This window comes from Melanaphis sacchari, unplaced genomic scaffold, assembly GCF_002803265.2.
Source record: "Melanaphis sacchari strain LSU unplaced genomic scaffold, SCAv2.0 Contig1_pilon_pilon, whole genome shotgun sequence".
In the NCBI taxonomy this organism is placed as follows: Eukaryota; Metazoa; Arthropoda; class Insecta; order Hemiptera; family Aphididae; genus Melanaphis; species Melanaphis sacchari.
Window position 1 is genome coordinate 1,572,436 of NW_020270976.1, and position 18,559 is coordinate 1,590,994.

The 18,559-nt window shown below is 25.2% G+C and overlaps 2 protein-coding genes across 2 annotated transcripts; both read left to right on the forward strand.

Moving 5' to 3' along the window:
* The first annotated feature begins 2,005 nt into the window (after positions 1–2,005).
* On the forward strand, positions 2,006–3,432 carry LOC112593237 (protein dpy-30 homolog). The gene is made up of 4 exons (XM_025337594.1): positions 2,006–2,209; positions 2,284–2,366; positions 2,464–2,594; positions 3,274–3,432. Exons 1-4 carry the CDS (start codon positions 2,197–2,199, stop codon positions 3,359–3,361), a joined length of 315 nt encoding a protein of 104 aa, XP_025193379.1. The 5' UTR covers positions 2,006–2,196; the 3' UTR covers positions 3,362–3,432.
* Positions 3,433–3,476: 44 nt separating this feature from the next.
* On the forward strand, positions 3,477–18,473 carry LOC112593238 (meckelin). Its single transcript, XM_025337595.1, has 16 exons — positions 3,477–4,004; positions 4,084–4,236; positions 8,731–9,029; positions 9,126–9,359; positions 10,980–11,288; positions 13,392–13,516; positions 13,592–13,757; positions 13,834–14,118; positions 15,135–15,368; positions 15,659–15,790; positions 17,141–17,274; positions 17,368–17,548; positions 17,637–17,759; positions 17,820–17,922; positions 17,988–18,130; positions 18,351–18,473. Exons 1-16 carry the CDS (start codon positions 3,836–3,838, stop codon positions 18,429–18,431), a joined length of 2,871 nt encoding a protein of 956 aa, XP_025193380.1. The 5' UTR covers positions 3,477–3,835; the 3' UTR covers positions 18,432–18,473.
* The last annotated feature ends 86 nt before the right edge of the window (positions 18,474–18,559 follow it).

An 18,559-nucleotide genomic window follows, 5' to 3' on the forward strand; every position in this document is an offset into this window, starting at 1 on the left:
TTAAAATCTAACGGGTGAGAATATAGAAAGCAAAGCAAAAAAATAAGTCATTCAAAATATGCATTTTAACTATAATTATTTTGTTTATAATATAAAAATATTTAAACTTCATAATATTAACTATAGTCTTCTTGTTTTGATCGCTAATTGACCGAATAATAAAAAATATTAAAATAATCAAATAAAAATCAATGGGAGAGGGGGAGTGGTTTACAATACCCAAACCCCCCTCTGGCTACGCCATTGTAGTGGTGCATTTCTATAGGTTTCCCAAGCTTTTGATAGTCTAGCACGCCGCGGCGGTCTCTCATACAAGCTTAAGCTTCTTCTACCCAGTCATTACTACTTAATCCTAAAATCCTACCTAGAAGACCGGCTCTTTTCAGTTCGAGTACCTACTACAACCCTTAACATAATATATTGATTTAATAATGCATTTATATATACTTTAAATACTCTGGATATTGTATTAGTATTTTATAGTAATATAAAATAATTATTTTACACATATTATAAATTTAAAAAAAAAAATAATGAAAACAGTAATGAATTGTCTTTTTTAATAGGATAGGACATTAGGACATAATATTATATATCAACATTTTATATAATAAAACAAACCTCTATTTAATAAACATAAATATAATATAATAAATAAAAACAATTAACAATATTTAATTATTATTTAACATTTTTAAATAATTTTATTATTAAATGACAAAAAATTATAGTGATAATTTCAAACTTTAACCCTTTCCACCGTTAGCAACTCAGCAACTGTGTCAAGTATTCGATCATATGAAATTTCAACATATCTTAATGAATAGATAATAATGCGAGTCCGGAAAGTCTTGACTCTGAAGTTGAATTCCTGAGGTAGGTACTGTGTAAATTATATTTTAAATACTTAGGTATTCGAATACTTGAATATTTTCATTTAAAAATATTTGAATATAAAATAAAAATTTTTTAAGTTCAATAAATTTTATGTTGAAATATTTGTACGTAAATCGCAAATAGATATGTAAGTAGGTATTAAATACCTACTTAAAAAAATAAAAAGTATTTAAATTAAACAGTAAAATTAATATCTATCTACATACTTATTATTTTATTAATAGGTCTAAGAATTTCAGATTCCGACCGTGGTTAATTTTTCTGTTATCAGCTTATTTTATGACTTTTTATTACCTTTAGGCTATAAGTTATACATGGTTATTATAATTATAACCTATTATAAAATACGAAAATATTAGTCATTGTATTTTATCATATCTTAAACAACATAATATTTTGTTCTTTAATTTGATTCACACCTATTTGATAAAATATGTAAATTAATAAATTATTCGAACTAGTTATTAGTGCTTTTACTTATATATAATAATTTGTATTAAATATTAAAGAGGTCCAATATTAACCTTTAAGGATTATAAAATCTTTATATTTATGAAAAAATCATGAGAAGAAACTAATTCAAGTTACTCGATACCTAGTAGGCTAATGACCCATAGTCCCCAATTCCCCATCTGTTATTTGTAGTATAATAACATGTTACCTAGTGTTTATTTCCTTTTTCTATGGTTACAAATAACAACTCTGACCACATCGTTCACGTAATTAAACATTTCACATTTTCACAATATTTACTCATTTTTATATCTTAATTCGTGTCTACGAGTGTACACTATACTGTCTATACTTTTACATACAATCTTATATCAACTTAAATTATAGTTAGCAGTTGCAACTTTACGAGCAGTTAAATTAAATGTCATGACAATTTCTATTTTCTAATACGTGATACTTAATAGTTAATAGTTATTAGTTAATACTTATATCAGTTAATCAGTTAAATCTTTAATTTTGAATTCAAAATATTTCTACTTCTTATCAGTATTTTTAATTGATAATAGACAGCTGCGTACACGAATGATGATGAGTGGCAACATTGCGTTGTTATTATCAATAATAATGTGTACAAACTACAGAATACATATATTAATAAAGTTTCTATCATCTATGTGTTGTATATACAGCTTAGTTAAATAGTATTAATACTAATAGTTTACTATGTAGACATTTCTTACTTTTTACTTTCGTGAATTCGTAATTTCAGAACATTTACGATCCGAAGACTTATCAGACGTACTGAAATAGTGTCTACAATTGTATAGGTTTTCAAGTGTTTTAGACATGTCAACGTCCGGTGAGCACATTTTTTCCACGATTAATTTCAAACATTAATATTCATTGTACTTATCAACGTTATTTTGCTTATAGAAACTACTAACGGACAAGTGGCTACTGCTCCGGTGGCACCGGCTGTTGATGCTCCGCCAGAGTCGAGTGTTTCAGAATCTCAGGTATTGATTTATTATTGTATCAATAATAGAATATAATTATAACAATAGTGCTAAGTCTAATACTAATGTCTATTTTTTGTTAATTTTACAAATAAAGAAGGTAACTTCCTCCGAGAGTAATGCTAAAAGGCTGAAAAATCCCAAGCACAATGCACCCATGCGCCAATATTTAGACCAAACTGTAGTACCAGCATTGTTAGTAGGCATGAAGGAGTTAGTCAAGGAAAGGTAAAGATATTTGATTATTATTTATAATGTATCATATTAGTACATAATAGTTAGAGACGATGCTCACTTAAATAGTATATTATTGATGTTTTTCTAATGTTAATTACATTTTAATGTCCTATAATATTCAATAATATTTGTAAATATTTTTATTCTTGCAATGCTGTACTTAAATTTAGTTATTTTAAATTATTATGTTGTAAAGGTGCAATAGCTTGGTTATGAATACATTTTAAAAATATTATGTTAAAAAATTGTTAATAGCCTCACTATTTTAAATTGATTTATCTCAATTGTTAGTATTTGATTAGGATAATATATTATATTTATTTGAGTTTTTTTGTCCCATTTAAATTGAGAAATATACTTTGAGGTTGCTTAGTGTTACAGTTTTATTACTTAATAGGCAAACATAATTTTGATGGTAGACTCGTTGGAGGCAATAAATAGGTTAGGTTAGTTCCTTGATTGCTGCCCATCATCGATTATGTATCTTGAATATGATATACTTTATATACTATAGCAATATTTTTTTTATGTATTATTTTAACATTTATATTAAATTATCAAACTATTATGTTAACCGATGATTCAGTAATGTTAAAAGTTAAAGATAAAATACATATGTGTATTTTAAAAATTAAAAACTGTTTCTAATTGTTATTCTTTGTACTTTCAGACCTCCTGATCCATTGGGTTTTCTAGCTGCATTTTTATTGAAGTATAAAAAGGAACATGTTGACAAAGACTCAATTTCAGAAACATAAACAATTTCATTTTCTTCTTCAAAAAAAAAATAATTAAAAATAATAATTAATAATTAGACATATATTATAATCACGTCTTATGCTCTTAAATTATTTTTTTTTTTTTTTGCACTAATATTCAAATAATATTCATTTTGTGTGTACATAAAAAGTTGTTTGTTTACCAAGAAAATTTAAAATTTTTTCTTGTATCGTAGAAGGCTGATAAAGCATTACATTTTTTTTTATTAAGGGTTTATAAAAGCTAAATTTACTGTTATAACTCTATAATAAAAATGGTTTTTAACCCCATTATTACTTTTATGTTGCCATGGTAATTGAATCATAACAGACTAATATGTGTAAAAGCATATTCAAATCATGTAGTTCTCTCAATCACAATGGTGTTGTAATTATGATTTATTGTATTAATTAACAATTAAATGATTCATTGATTTTATTTTATAGATTAAAAAATCTAATTTCAATATAATTATGGAGTTATATTATTTGATAGTTTTTTTAAGTTTTGTAAAATTTTGCTTATCTAACAGAGAAATTGTTACATTTATTACACCCGAAAACTGTTCTGATCGTGAGTATTTTGTTCCCAGTTTAATGTCATGTACACAATGTAATGATTACCAAAAATCATCTTTAGATCGTAAGTAAAAAACATAAATGATAAAATATATTATAACAAATATGTTATTATTATTTTAATTTTTTTTCTGTAAATTAAGGGTTGAGTTGTGTTTGTGAAAAAAATAGTAGAATTGTTGATAATGTTTTGGAATTATCTTGTGAACCATGTCCATCAAACTTGACAGCCACATCAGATCATCTGCATTGTTTGAAGAAGACAAACGTTTCATGTGGATTAAAAAACATAGAATGTAGGTTATATTGATTATGGTAAATACCTATTTACATTTGCACTCATGCACTACACAGGAAATAAATAAAATATTGATACTGAATTAGTCTTTATATTTTGTACATATTAAATTAAAATAAATGACAATTATTTGGTTTCTCTTAAATATCACATTTAATTTAGAAAAAATTGGCATAGATTTTATTAATTAATGTTAAAAATTTTCCATGTACAACTGGTAATTATAAATAGATATAACTGTTTGTATACTCTGTCCATTGAGAGAATATGTTGTAGCCCGATAAAAATTGGTTCTTCTGTGCATCTACAGATGATATTCTACTATATTGAAATTGATCTCTATAGCAGTGTTGACTGAGGATGCACAAATTCAGCATGTTTTCTAGATGAGCAGTGTAATAGAAAATATTTATATTTTAAATTACTTTAACTGATTATGAACAAAAAACAATTAAATAGAACGTATTTAGTTAATTCTGATTTTATTAATATTTTCTCAATTTTCAATTAGTTTTTGGCATTCTTATAAACCATAATTAAAATTTAAGTCGATAATATTTAGTTTACAAATTCTATTTAATAGTTAATATTTGCATCAAAAAAATTTAAAGATATTTCTCTTGCAACATATAAGTATAATCCTACATTCAATGTAAAAGTGGCATTCACTAAAATGTAGATGAATTTATATTAAGTTAAATTAATTAATTGGAGAAATGGATAAGTTTTTACTGTACACAATGAAGGTATAGGTAAAGAATATATATGAGTCATTACTTACAATTTATTTGAGTAGGTATTCTAATTCATAGTAACTTGACTCTTGAGACGTACAAAACTAACTCTTTACAATGTTAAAATACAATACTATTCAGCTAAGAAAAAATACCAGATCTTTCATAGATTTGTTTGGAAATATCAAAACAATTAAACTTTAATTCCATTTCATTGCTTTCTATAAACATTAAACTTAAAAATGTCTAAACCTTCTTTGGGAATATTCAGTTATGTTTTATTTTATTATTATTGAGTAATGTGGTAGGTATTAAAATAACTAATTTTACAATGAAGACTGTCACAAATAGTATAAAAATATAATAAACATGAACAATTAATGAAATGGGTACCTATAAATGATAACAATTTTATTATTATTATTAAAATAATCAGCCATTGATAGGAAACATACAAATTTTTGTTCAAGTTCAGCTTTAATAGATTAATTGGATTAAGTCACAGTTAATTATTAATTTAATTTAAATTTTCCATGCCAAAATTTTAGACATTTTCAAATCTTGTTTAAACTAAATTAGATATGGCACAACTAGCGGGTGAGTTAGAAGTTGGTAAAGTGAAAATTCGAGATGCTCGTGATTGCTTGGTGAATAAACAATAAAAATTGGTTCTTAGTTTTTTTTTCACATTTTATAATTATAATATTATTTTATTATAAACATCTATGCATTTTATTTCTATATAAAGAAATAATTATATCATAGTTATAGCCTATGTAGCATATTATTCTATGAGTTAAACCATTATACCATTGAGTTAATAATATTTTAGTTTATAAAATCAATAGTATAAATATCTAGGTACTAAATAGATGTCGAGAAGTCGAGAATGTTTATTTCCTAAAAATAAAGAACTAGACAGGGTGATAATCGATAGAAGGATCTAAGTGAATGCATTTGATAAATAGCTTATATTTTTTACTAAATTATATAATTGAACTAAAATTAGGTTGTTCATAGATAGTATTATGTTTAAGTAAAAGATATTATTCCATTAAGAATAAGTAACTATGGGATTCAAATTTAACATGATTAACTTATTCCTATATTACAATATAAAATATTCTTTTAATACTTAAATACCCATCCAATTAATTATGAAAATGTTTGGTAGGTAGGTACTTAAATAAAATGGGGTGAAATTTTTTTATTATTTCTTTCATGTACCTAGGTACATATTTTGTAAGCAGTTCAAGAGATACCAAAAGTTAACATAGAGAATGTAGGTATATATTTTATACATATTTAGATAATACAGTTCTATCTGTAATATTACTTAATGAATGATTTTACATATCAATGTTATTACTTTTATTAAATTTAAAGTAAATTACCAAAATGTTATGCTTATTTTTAGTAATATAGGTATACCTAATTTAATAGTTTAAACAGTGAGTACATTATTTCTTAAATATTTATTTAAAATATAGGTAATACCTACCTACTATATAATATAATATAAGATTCTGTTATAAAAAATAATATGAAAAATTTATAATAATTTTAAGTTTTGATATTTAATACCTAGGTACTTATCTTAACCGACTCATCCAATTATCATTTTGAAAACTCTCAATCACTCTTATAGTAGGTACTATAATGACACCAAATTAACACTCAAAAAAATATAATATACAATTATTTTTATTTTTTATATAATACTACCAACCTAGGTGGCAAAAGTAACTTCGGGGGATGCTGAACATTGAGCAAACGTGGATTAAAGATCTATTATTGGCATCGGAGATTAGACCCCGTGCAACACTTAAACCTCAATTATTTTAACTTAATAAAATTTTAATTAGATAGGTACTATTTTACTGAGTTGCACATGAATTGCGTCTCGATATTTAAAAATCAATAAGAAGGTGACATGAATTGCGTCCGACATTATCTAAATAACTACACGAATCGCGTCCGACTTTATCCATACCTACAACTATTTTATAATTATATTTTTTCCCAGTTCTATTTCAAATGGTAAGGTAACTTTCAAGCAGATTATACTTTTAGTTTGTATACTAAAATGATGTTTTTACGTCTTATAATTTTTTAAATATTAATTTAATTTTTTAATACTAATTTAATTTACATACCTACTTCTAATTACAAAAAAAACGACAAAAAAAAAAAAACATATTTTTAACTTACCGATAGTTATAATGTGCTTTTAACAGTCTTAAGTCTGTAGGAAAATTATATGTTTTTACGTCGAGACGCAACTGGTGTACTCGATAAATATCGTTGGGACGCAATTCGTGTACTCAATAAATATTGTCGGGACGCAATTCATGTGGAAAATGAATTTCGGGACGCAACTCGTGTACATCGATTTTACTGTTAAATATAATTTAAGAATCTAAAAAGATCAATAAATGATAGATTTTACAAGAATATGTAAGTTGTGTTTTTTGTAATTATGTATGTTTTTTTTGTTTCTATTTCCACCTTTTGGAGTAGTAAAAATAATCAATTTTAAACTTCAAGTATAGTTTCTAGTAGAAAATGAAATCTATTTAGTATTTATTACAGTAAAAATTCGCAGTTTTTCAAAATAATTGTGAAAACAAAAAAACAAAAAAATAAAGTTTTTTTTAAGGAAAATCAATTTTTGACAAAATTCATGTTTTTTTTTTTTATTACCCATAAATAAATAATAAAAGGAACTTGAAATTTGTATCGAATGTTCATATCATTATCGTTAACTAGGCATAAAATAATTTTATAAATAGTTCAGCTTTTTTTGTGCTATTTAAAAGTATTTTAAATTTTGGTAAGTGTCTATAACTTTTAAATTATTTTGGCAAAAAAGCTTAAAAATATGTATACCTAATATAGGTATATAAGGTTTCTCACACATTTGTTATAATATATTAATTAAGAAATATCGAAAACACATAGTGAAAATTTATAGCTATACAATATATATCTAAACCTATCACAGATTTTTTATAGACATTTAAAGTTTAAAATTTAAATGTACAAGAAATAAGAAGAATAACGATTTTAGTAATTTTTTTGTAAGTTTGTATCAAATATATATTATTATAACAACTTTAGGTATACAAGTAGTAATAATTATAATTATTAATATATATATTATTTTAATGTACTTCTATTATTCGCGAGGTTCTTAAAACTATTACAATGTGATTATATTTTATATACCTATTCACATTAATATTTTCGAACATAGGTACTAAAACTCATTTCAAGCTACCTATTGCCTATTTATACCATGAACCTTTTCCTACTTATTTACGCTAAGTCTATAAGTATTAATTCATAAGTTAATAAAAATAAAAATGAATAAATAATACTGAGGTCTGGTGGTTGGTATCAGTCACTTACGTGTTTTTCTGAGGTTGAGGATCTGTAGGTGTCGCTAGTTTTTGGATGGGTGACCACCCGGGTTTTTAATGGCGCACACACATACACATGCGTATTCCAACCTTACAAACAAACCCTGCACAAGAAAACCTACTATTCCTATTCACAGCTAATAGTCGTAATTGTCGAGATTTTAAAATAAAATCAATAGAACAAAAAAAAATAAAATATTATCCAAATAAATAGTACAATAAATTCGTAACTCGGATCTTCAGATAATCCCTGGTTATAACGCTGTATTTATTTATTTATTTTTGTTTAAAACTATGAAAGTACAATTTTTTGGAATTTTGTTTTACAATATGTAGTAGAGACTGAACCTAACGGTTTGCCGCTAACACAAAAGTCGTGTATCCGTTGTTCACCCGGAACATCCCCGTCATTCGACCGCACGAAGTGTTTACCCTGCCAAGTGGCGAATTGCACATGTCCACAAACTTCACACGAGTGGCTTTTAGACGGAACACTATGCGTGTTCAGCCAAAACCTGACCTTGTGGCCCGACGAAAGGGAGACGCACATTGTCGAATACGATGTCGTTGATGTGAATGTGGAGTCCAAGTATTTGAAAAAACACTTGAGAGCGCTTCTGTACAAATGCGTCAAAGTATAATATATTCTATTAAATTTATATAGAATCCGCCGCGTAAGCAGCAATAAATTAGTAGTAGGTACTTAATCAATATTTGATGGTAATTTTCAGATGAAACATAGGATGTCGTGTGAGTCTCTTGGCAATCTGTGTGCGATTCAAATGTACAAGGATGAACGGAAAGTCAACCCATGTAGGGTGTTCAAAGACTACAGGCGTATACCTACTTCGTCGGATGTTGATCGTTTGCCATTGCCTTGGATTTACTATGGCGAAGGAGACGCTTCTATTGCTATGAATAGAAAAAAAATTACGTCCAAATACACCATAAGATCTGATAGTCGTGTATGTACCTTTAAATTGATTATATTATGTACGTAGGTACCGTTCTTTAACGAAATTAATTTTCCTATCAAATAAATACGTATTTTTAATTATTTATGATTTATGTCGGACAATAGCGTTCAGTTAAAATTTTTAAAAAGGCCGATTCAATTCTATTAGACAACCACCCGACATTACCCACCTCATAAATTAAAAACCACGAAAAAAATGTTAAAATATTATTATATTTTTCAATTCTAAAATCTAAAAATATTCTGAGTTTACAGCTTCATCGTAGGTTATGTAAGAATGACAATGAAGTTATTGGATTGGGATAGTTAGAGATTTTTTTTTCAGATTTTAATTAACAAATATTGTTGTGTTTATATTTGCTATTCAATAATATAGAAATAAAATAAAAATGCATGCAAATCGTATAATATACATAGTAATTTCATTAAAAGCTATAACTTATTAAGGGTGGATGTGTAAATTATTTGTTCAGGAAAATATTTTAAATATACCACCAAAAAAGAATAGTTATATGTATAGTTGCTTCATTTGCGTTAAAATTTTATTATTCAATATAACAATGATTCAACTTAAAATTAAAATATTATATTAAAAATTATAACTTTAATATTATTATATAAAATCATCTTTGGTTTAAAAAGATGTGATACAAAAATTATAATACTATAATACAAATTATTATTTGTAAATATTTTTACTTGTAATCTGATTACCTATTTGTTTTGTACGATTAAACATTGTTAAGGTTGATAACTCTATCTCGATATTCTTAAGCCAATTACTATATATTATACTATAATATCTTGTGACAAGGTTTTGAACTCTTAAAACTTGAAGGAACTCCGTAATGTGTTCGTGAAATTTAAACTTGGCATTATCCAATATATTAAATTGCCATGGATTTAGCTTATGATATTTTAATGGCGTATTTGCATGGTTATAATGTATTTTTAACAAGTGGTTTTGCTTAAAATATTTTCTAAATAAGCGTTAAAAAAAACAACATACAATTATAACGTAATTTTTTTCTATGAAATATATATTTTGTAGATTACAGTATACGTATACAAGAATGATGTTACTGTATTAATGTATATATATATGTATATATATATATACACTTGAAATAAAGTATTGTTATTAATTATTTTTTTTTTTTAATTGTTTAAAACATTAAAAAAAAAAAAAGTTTAAAATAAAGAACAACGTTTTAAACGAATAAAACGTTTGTTTTGTATAATTAAAAAAAAACTATTTCCAATTCACGTTTTTGTGAATTCTAAAAACTTATTTGCAATTTCTAAATTTACAATATCTTTATAATATTAGATATATTTAAATATTTGAACAATGGTCAACACTCAACACTGTTAGTATTTAGTAAAATTATTTACTATGCTATAATATAATATTATAAACATATCGATGTGAAATAACAGCCTACTATAATAATTATTAAAAACGGTAATACCTATTAGTAATTATTTTATTAAATCAATTATTTTTCCCTACCCAACCAACCACTAACCAAAAATTTGGGTGATTTAAATGCATAAACTTTAGTGTATAGACCTAATTATCGCCACATGATAATGTATTTAATTTTAGAAAAGCAAATTGCAACTAGTTGCGGCCAGATATAATTTGAACGGATCGTTTATTAAAGTATCTGAATTGAGTCCTGTCGAGCTTCAGCTGTGTCCTGGATTGTGGAATGGCATCGAGTCGGCATTTCGATTTGGTGCTCGATACTTCCATACTTGTAATATACCAGCGAAACAATTGATTGGACAAGGGTCTACAGAGCCCATATTTTATGATTTTTACTTACAATACGATGATGATAATAAGAAAATGTTGTACGCAATACCGTTGTTGGTGCGAAACATTAAAGTGGGGACAACGTATCCAAATAAGGTGAGTTTCAATTAAAAAAATAAAACAGTTTATCAACTTAAATAACTAACTATGTAATTTATTGTAACTTAAAATATTTAAAAAAATTATAATTATTGTAATTTCATTCAGTAAGCGCAGACAAGATTTTCACTTGTAAGATCGCTATACGAATGAGTTGAATCCATAAAACCAAAGCAGGCCACTAGGGTTGAGATATTTATGACTCGAAATACTTGAAAATATGTATGTAAATATCACTAAAAAGTAAAAATATCAAACCATGCCCTAAAAAGATTAATTATTTAAACGTTATAAATTATTAATAGAAATGAATGTTCGTTTTATAGATCTGTGAGTTGCAAAACTAATAATAAATTGTAGTTTATTCCTATCCAAGCCTCCAACATCAACTTTTCAAGCCTCTGTGTATTAAATATTTTTGAGGGATTTATACAAAACTTTCAATAGTAAAATTTGACATGAATAATTAAAAGTTAAGACAAATTAGCATTTTGAAAATTAAGTCTTTTTTTTTTCATTACAATCCTATTAAATGATTTGGATCTAGGTTCAGACATTCGGTGTATAAACATGTAGTTTAATGCATAATACTGATCAAATATACCCTAGGGGCTAGGTATATAATCAAAAATATCTACAACTTGTAACAAGTAATACGAGTGTCCTGTACACGATAATTTATATACAATCCAGGATTAACCCGCAGATTAAAATATCTAAATGACTATATATATATTGTCATAATATAGCGTTTACTCACTGTATATATATGAATATAATGGTGTAGTTTTGTGTGAGTGTGTTTACTGTTTCACATTTAGTTGATAACATGCTTATGTCTTCACTCTCCATTCTTCAATTTTGAGGGTGGGTTTCGATAAAAAAATTGGATCTAGTTTGTACCTTAGAGATAAAACAAATAAAAAATTAAGGAAAAACCTAGTTCTTAAATCAATAGTTAAAAGTCGATTTTTTTTTTTGTTTTAACTTAAAAATGAATAATTTCAGTTTCTTGAAACTTTCGCAAAAGGTTTATATTAACTTTTCCTAAACCTAGTCAAAATTTAAAAATATTTTTACTCTTTTTGAAATATTTATAGACATGTTATATTTTTAATTTTTTTTATAGATGTGAACAAATAATTTATTGTTGGGTAAAAATGCTTGAAAATCTAACACTAAGTTCCTCATAAGTAGTTGTTCATTCTTCAATTAAAAATAATAGTATAATTTTGAAGATTTATGATCACAATAATTTTAGAAGTGTTTTAAAGTTAGAATTTTGATTAAAAATTGTCTAAAATTCGAAAATTTACTTATTATTTTGTGGTTAAAAATGTAAATAAACTTTTATTTTTTAACTAAGATTTGAAAATGTAATACAAGATTTCTCATACATTAATCTTGTATCTGTATAAACATTTTGAAAATATACTTGTATAATTTTTTTACATGTTTTTAAAGCTTATTTCTTACAAAAGCAAAATAATTTACAAACTATACAAGTATTTAGTAAATATTTTTTAAAATCTTCAATTTTTCTTAAGTAATTCAAAATGAAAATTAAAAAAAAAAATCTAAAAATATGTAATTATAATTAAATATTTTGTGTTTATATTTTGTTTGATTTTAATTCAAATTATAAGAGTTTATTAGCTCTTAAATAAATATAATGATTCGTCCTATAGAAAAACAGCTATGTATTATAATGATTGCCACAAAACATATACAAAAACATTTAAAACATATACTGTCTGGTTTATCAGTAGGTACCAAGTAAATACAAATAAATAATAAGACGTCATAATAATGTATTGATAGTCAATAAATATATTCCATATTTATCCCACTCAATTTATAAACTGCAATGTATTAGCACTAATTAAAATTACTTACTATTCAAGATTATATAAATTCATAGATAGAAGAAATAACTATTATTTGTATTATTGATTACATGGATACAATTTTCATACAACTGTATGTCTTACTTGAAAATAAAAAAAAATAAAAAAAAAATATTTCAATTTTAAATGTAAACTTTTGAATTACAATAAAAGGTTTTTATTAATATGATAATAGACAATTAAATTATATTAGGGCAGAGATACATCACAATGGTTGTTAACAAGACGTATGTTTCTGGTGGATTTGTTCAGTGGATATTCTATTAAGACACAAGCATTACCAACGGTCATACAATACTTGAAAACCATTAAACTTGTGTAAGTTAGAGTAAAATAATTGTAGACACTGATTACACGTTATTAACCATGATTTTTTTTTATTTCTAATTGCAGAGTGCAAGCTCAACGAGAAATCGAGAACGAAGGAAATATCTATCCACCGTTTATGGTTTTAGAATATGGCCAAATAACTGATGAGAATATATCATCGAATGAGTTATATCCGGTAACGTTCACAGTCGAATTTTATATGGAAAACGATATACTGCATTATGTTGACGTAAGACTGTCGTGTGTTGTGTATTATTTTGTCTGAGTTTTTCGGATAGCTTATTATTTTATTGCTTATTCTTCAGATGTGTTTGGGTATTCTCAGTGGTTGTGTATTTATCTGGAGCTGTATACACACGTGGAGTGAATCAAAACGATGTGGAAGAATGGCAATTGACATGTGGACAGTTGGCCAATTTACAATTACTTGTTGTTCGCATTTCGCAAATATGATATTTGTAGTTTGTCTACTATTGGCTATTCATACGTTGTTATTTTATAAAGCTCAAAGTGTTGTTTATATACTTTTACCGTCTCAAGATTTGGAAGCTGTTGTTAATCGTTACATAATTATTGCATTCATCTTAAAAGTATGTACATCGATGAATTTATATTAATGATAGTATTGAAGTTCTAAACCAGCATAGAGATAAATTAGTGATTCAAAATAATAAAAACAGAACAACAGATGCTATTTTAGATTCTAAATAGAGCGATAAATGTATTGATTTTACAATAATTTATGTATTTTTTTGTTACGCCTGTTATCACCTATTTAAGGAAAAAAGATGCTGCGATTTTCAACATTATATTTATTCTGATAGCAAAAATAATTTAGTTGGTACTTTGGGGGGTGTCAATTGTAAATAATTCAAATTTAACACATAGGTACATTACAATGACTGGTTCAATAATGAGGTACTCTGAACCTCTGTTGTACAGTAAAGCGGTTACTTACTTGTTGTACTCCTTTATTTTTAGTTAAGTTAGTCTTGGTATCTTGGTCATTATTTACATTATATAACAGATATTTTTTATAATAGCTACAAATTTTATCGAATAATTTGAATAATTGTTTGCTGGATATTTAATTGTGACCAGTTATTTATACCTTTTTATTGTAAGAGATTAATTTTGATACTTTAACGAGTTTAGTATATTTAAAAGTGATTAAAAAAAAATAAATGTTTTGGCGTGAATGTATAATTTAAATTTAAACAAACTAAATATTTATATGACTAATAAGTAATAACTCATACGTGTTTTTTATTCATCTGAGAAAATTTTGAAATCTTGTTGAATGTTATTAAGCTTTTTGTCATTTAACTTTTATTATAAAAAAAAATGTTTTGAGAAGTCATTTATATAAGTATATACTTTTTGTTATTTATGTATTCGTTTAAATGTATTATATAAAAATAAATCTCAACAAAATTCATATTTTATTTTCAAAGTTCTTCGCTTCAATAAAATATCTTAATATGTAAATACATACATAGGCAGGTATGAGATTTTTGTTACCATACATCCTTATAAAATATTGAGTAATATTTGCATATATCAGAAACTTATAAATATATGTCATTAATGGTTATATATTTTGCAGATTGTTGAAATAGTACGATTAATATGGAAACAAACAAACATTAATATATTTTTAGTAGATTGGGAAAAACCAAGAATTTTATCAAATCAGAAACAAAATGGTTTAATGACTACACAAAAGCAAACTGTAAGCATATGGAGAAGCTATTTTGTAGCAAACGAGTGGGCTGAAATACAGACGAAAAGAAAAATTAGTTTGCCCTTACAACTTTTGTTAACTATACTCCTCTTAAAAGTACGTAGATATTAATGAAGTTTATTTAACTATGTAGGATTTTTGAATAACATACCTTAAATATAATAAAGTAAATGCTGGTAATTCCAATAAGTTATTTGCTTACAAATAGAGTTTTTCAAATCATCAGTTATGCGAACGTTGATAACTGATACATATTAGTTGACACTAATACTAAAAAAAAATATTGTAGTTTATACTAAGTAAATAATTTAAAACAATATTATTTAAATTTAATAATTTCTTTATTATGATAACAAATATTTTTTTGTATTAAATTATTCTTTTAGATTTATGGTTTAGAAAATTGGGCTGTAGCTGAGCCCGAGGTACATTTAACCAAAGTTCCATACAGACCGATTAGTCAGCTTTTGGGATTTGGTATGCTTGTTATTGTGTTCAGTATTGTGTACATAGTTCAGGTATGAAAAATCTCGTGGTTATGTATTTTATTTAGTTTTATAATTTATTGTTTACAATTAAGTTAATTTTTATTGCCATAAAGCATAACAAACATTAATTCGAGATTCTTGTAAACATCTTCGTCATAATACTTTAACACATGGTTGTACAAATTGAATAATTTATTGTTTTCTTGTTTAAGTTAAAAAATGAAGGCAAGCGTGAAATAAAGTATTTGTATTTAATTAAATTTAATAATTCTCAAAAATTGCGTATCTTATTAATGTGAGATTTTCCGACCTATTTCAAATTTTATTTTACCAATCAAGGTTTTGACATGAAGACATAGATTTTGAAATGGTTATCAGTTTTATCGACCTCTCGTTTGAATGTAATTTTTACTGAAGTTTTAGTTATTACTCATAATTAAAGTAGGTATTAGAAAAAATTGTTTACATTAAATTCTTCATATTAAGATTACGTTAAGTCCTCATATTACCTTATTCGTTATTATTACTCATTAAGGAAATTGTCTAAGAAATTTATGGTTTGCTCTTAAAATTTATTTTTGCAGATCTTGGCTAAAAAAATATTTCCTATTTCTGGTTTAAAATACTTTTATTTGAATTTAAAAGACTAATTTTAATTTTCAATTTAATTTTATTCTATTTTAAATTATTTTACTAAAATTAAGAGATAATTGTGTAAAACTTATTTTAAGTCTATTAAATTCTATATTACTTTTTGATAAAAAAAAAAAAAAATAAATAAAATATTTAGAACAAAATACAAGAAAATTTAAAAAGTTGAAAAAAATTATCAGTTTTAATTAATACATTATACTTCATTCAATATTGTTTTAAATGAAGATGTAATTTTTGTATAACTGTTCAATGTATAAAATGTAGTTTGATAAATTAATTAGAAAATAATTTAAGTAGTTTAAAAAGACAGATCAGTCTGAAATATATCGATCAAGTAATATTCCTATAAACATGTTAAATTTGTCAAATTAGGTATGAGATTTATTATAAAGGTATTAGGTTTAACCATTAGGTTTATTGTTGAACACAAAATAAGGATAATATTCAAAATCATTGAACATTGTCAATGTTATAATTTTATAAGCCAATCATAATATTATAATATCGTACATTGTTTAAATTTTAAACATTATGTTTTGAATTAAATATTTTTTATTTAAGATAACCAATATTTAAATAATACAATGTGATATCCTATAAGAAAAAAATGTACATGTTCTGAAATAATGCAGTTTAGAAAAATAAATGGTCTAAAATTATTATATTGAATTAAAAATACTTTTGTTTAATTTGTTTTGATTAAAAATATATTTTTCCTACATACAGTGGATAACGACAGTAGCAATTTACGAGAGGTACATAAAAAATTGTATTCAGCAGTTTGTTGATATTTGCTCGTTGGCCAATATTAGCGTTTTCATTTTATCTGCGGAATTTTTTGGTTATTATATACATGGAAGGTAAACAATTTGTATTATTTTCTATTATTAGTTCAGATGAATATTACGGATTACTGGTAAGTGTCAAGTGGTTCTATCATGATTTGTCTATAGATCGGCCCACGGATTTTCTGATACTGACATGGAGAGTTTGATTGGTCAATTGAGAAGAGAAGAAGACAATATGGTAAGACACAGAGGTTTGATGCCTGGTACGGATAATCAGACGTTTGAAATGACTGTTCCTTCATCGTTGAAAACATACTACCGGCGAGTTATGGCACCGTTGAATAGTGTAAAGCGACTACAATATTCTATTTTTTACTATACAGATGGCATGTGTTTGATTTTTTATTTTATTATTAAACCATTTATTTTTTTAGATTCAATCTAAACAGATCTCGGGTTCGTCGTTTAGGATTAAGAAAGTAGACAAAATGGATATGGTAAAAATAGGACAGGCGTACAATAATATGAATAAATTCTTAGCAGCGTTCTTGGATCATGTATATAAACAATTTTACTATAAAAATCAAATCAATTTGATTTAATGTAATTTGTTTCAGGCTTTGAAAGATTTAGATTATGAAATTCGCGAAAAAACTTTCGTCGAGAAGTTATTAGGGATTGAATACTCAGATCCATTGGACAAAGGAGTATTTTTCATTGGTGAATAGCAACTTTAAAATTGTTTTTGTAATATTTATATTTTAAATTATATAGTTATTTTATAGATGATGGCCATTCGTTTGATCAAGTGATTTTTTATGGAAACGAGTGTACTTTAGTAATATTTGACTTGATGATGTTGTCTTTTTTTTATGTACTTACTGAAAATATCGTGTTCGCTGCAATAATCACAGGATTTTTAAACAAGGTTTGTAACTATAGGAATAATGTTTAAAAAATTATTACATCACATAAAGTTGTAAATTATAATGGTTATATTATTCGTGTACAATGTACATGTATGCATTTTATTTTACTACTTTTATAAATGTAATTTTTTTTTGAATTTGTATTTTTATCATACAAATCAAGAATACAATTTGTCTTTTACAAATATTGAAATTTAATCAAATAATGTGTTCATGTAGGTAATGAGCGTCATCAGAACAACATTTGGCAAAAGGAATTTAGCCAAGAAAACCTTAATTGATGAGAGGTTTTTAATATAAAAACAAAGTGGCATATATTTTAATAATTATTATTTTATCTAAAATTAGATATGTACTTTTTTTTAGTAATATCTTATTTTTATAAAATGTGTAAAGTTTGTACTTGAGGGGGTAAATAAATATAAAAA

Bases quoted from the DNA above. Each gene is read 5' to 3' on its own strand.
- LOC112593238 (XM_025337595.1), top strand. From the start codon at position 3,836: ATGGAGTTATATTATTTGATAGTTTTTTTAAGTTTTGTAAAATTTTGC. The intron at 13,517-13,591 runs GTAAGTTAGAGT...TTCTAATTGCAG, and splicing joins TTGAAAACCATTAAACTTGT to AGTGCAAGCTCAACGAGAAA. The intron at 15,369-15,658 runs GTACGTAGATAT...TTATTCTTTTAG, and splicing joins TAACTATACTCCTCTTAAAA to ATTTATGGTTTAGAAAATTG.
- LOC112593237 (XM_025337594.1), top strand. The intron at 2,367-2,463 runs GTATTGATTTAT...TTACAAATAAAG, and splicing joins CGAGTGTTTCAGAATCTCAG to AAGGTAACTTCCTCCGAGAG. The intron at 2,595-3,273 runs GTAAAGATATTT...TTGTACTTTCAG, and splicing joins AAGGAGTTAGTCAAGGAAAG to ACCTCCTGATCCATTGGGTT.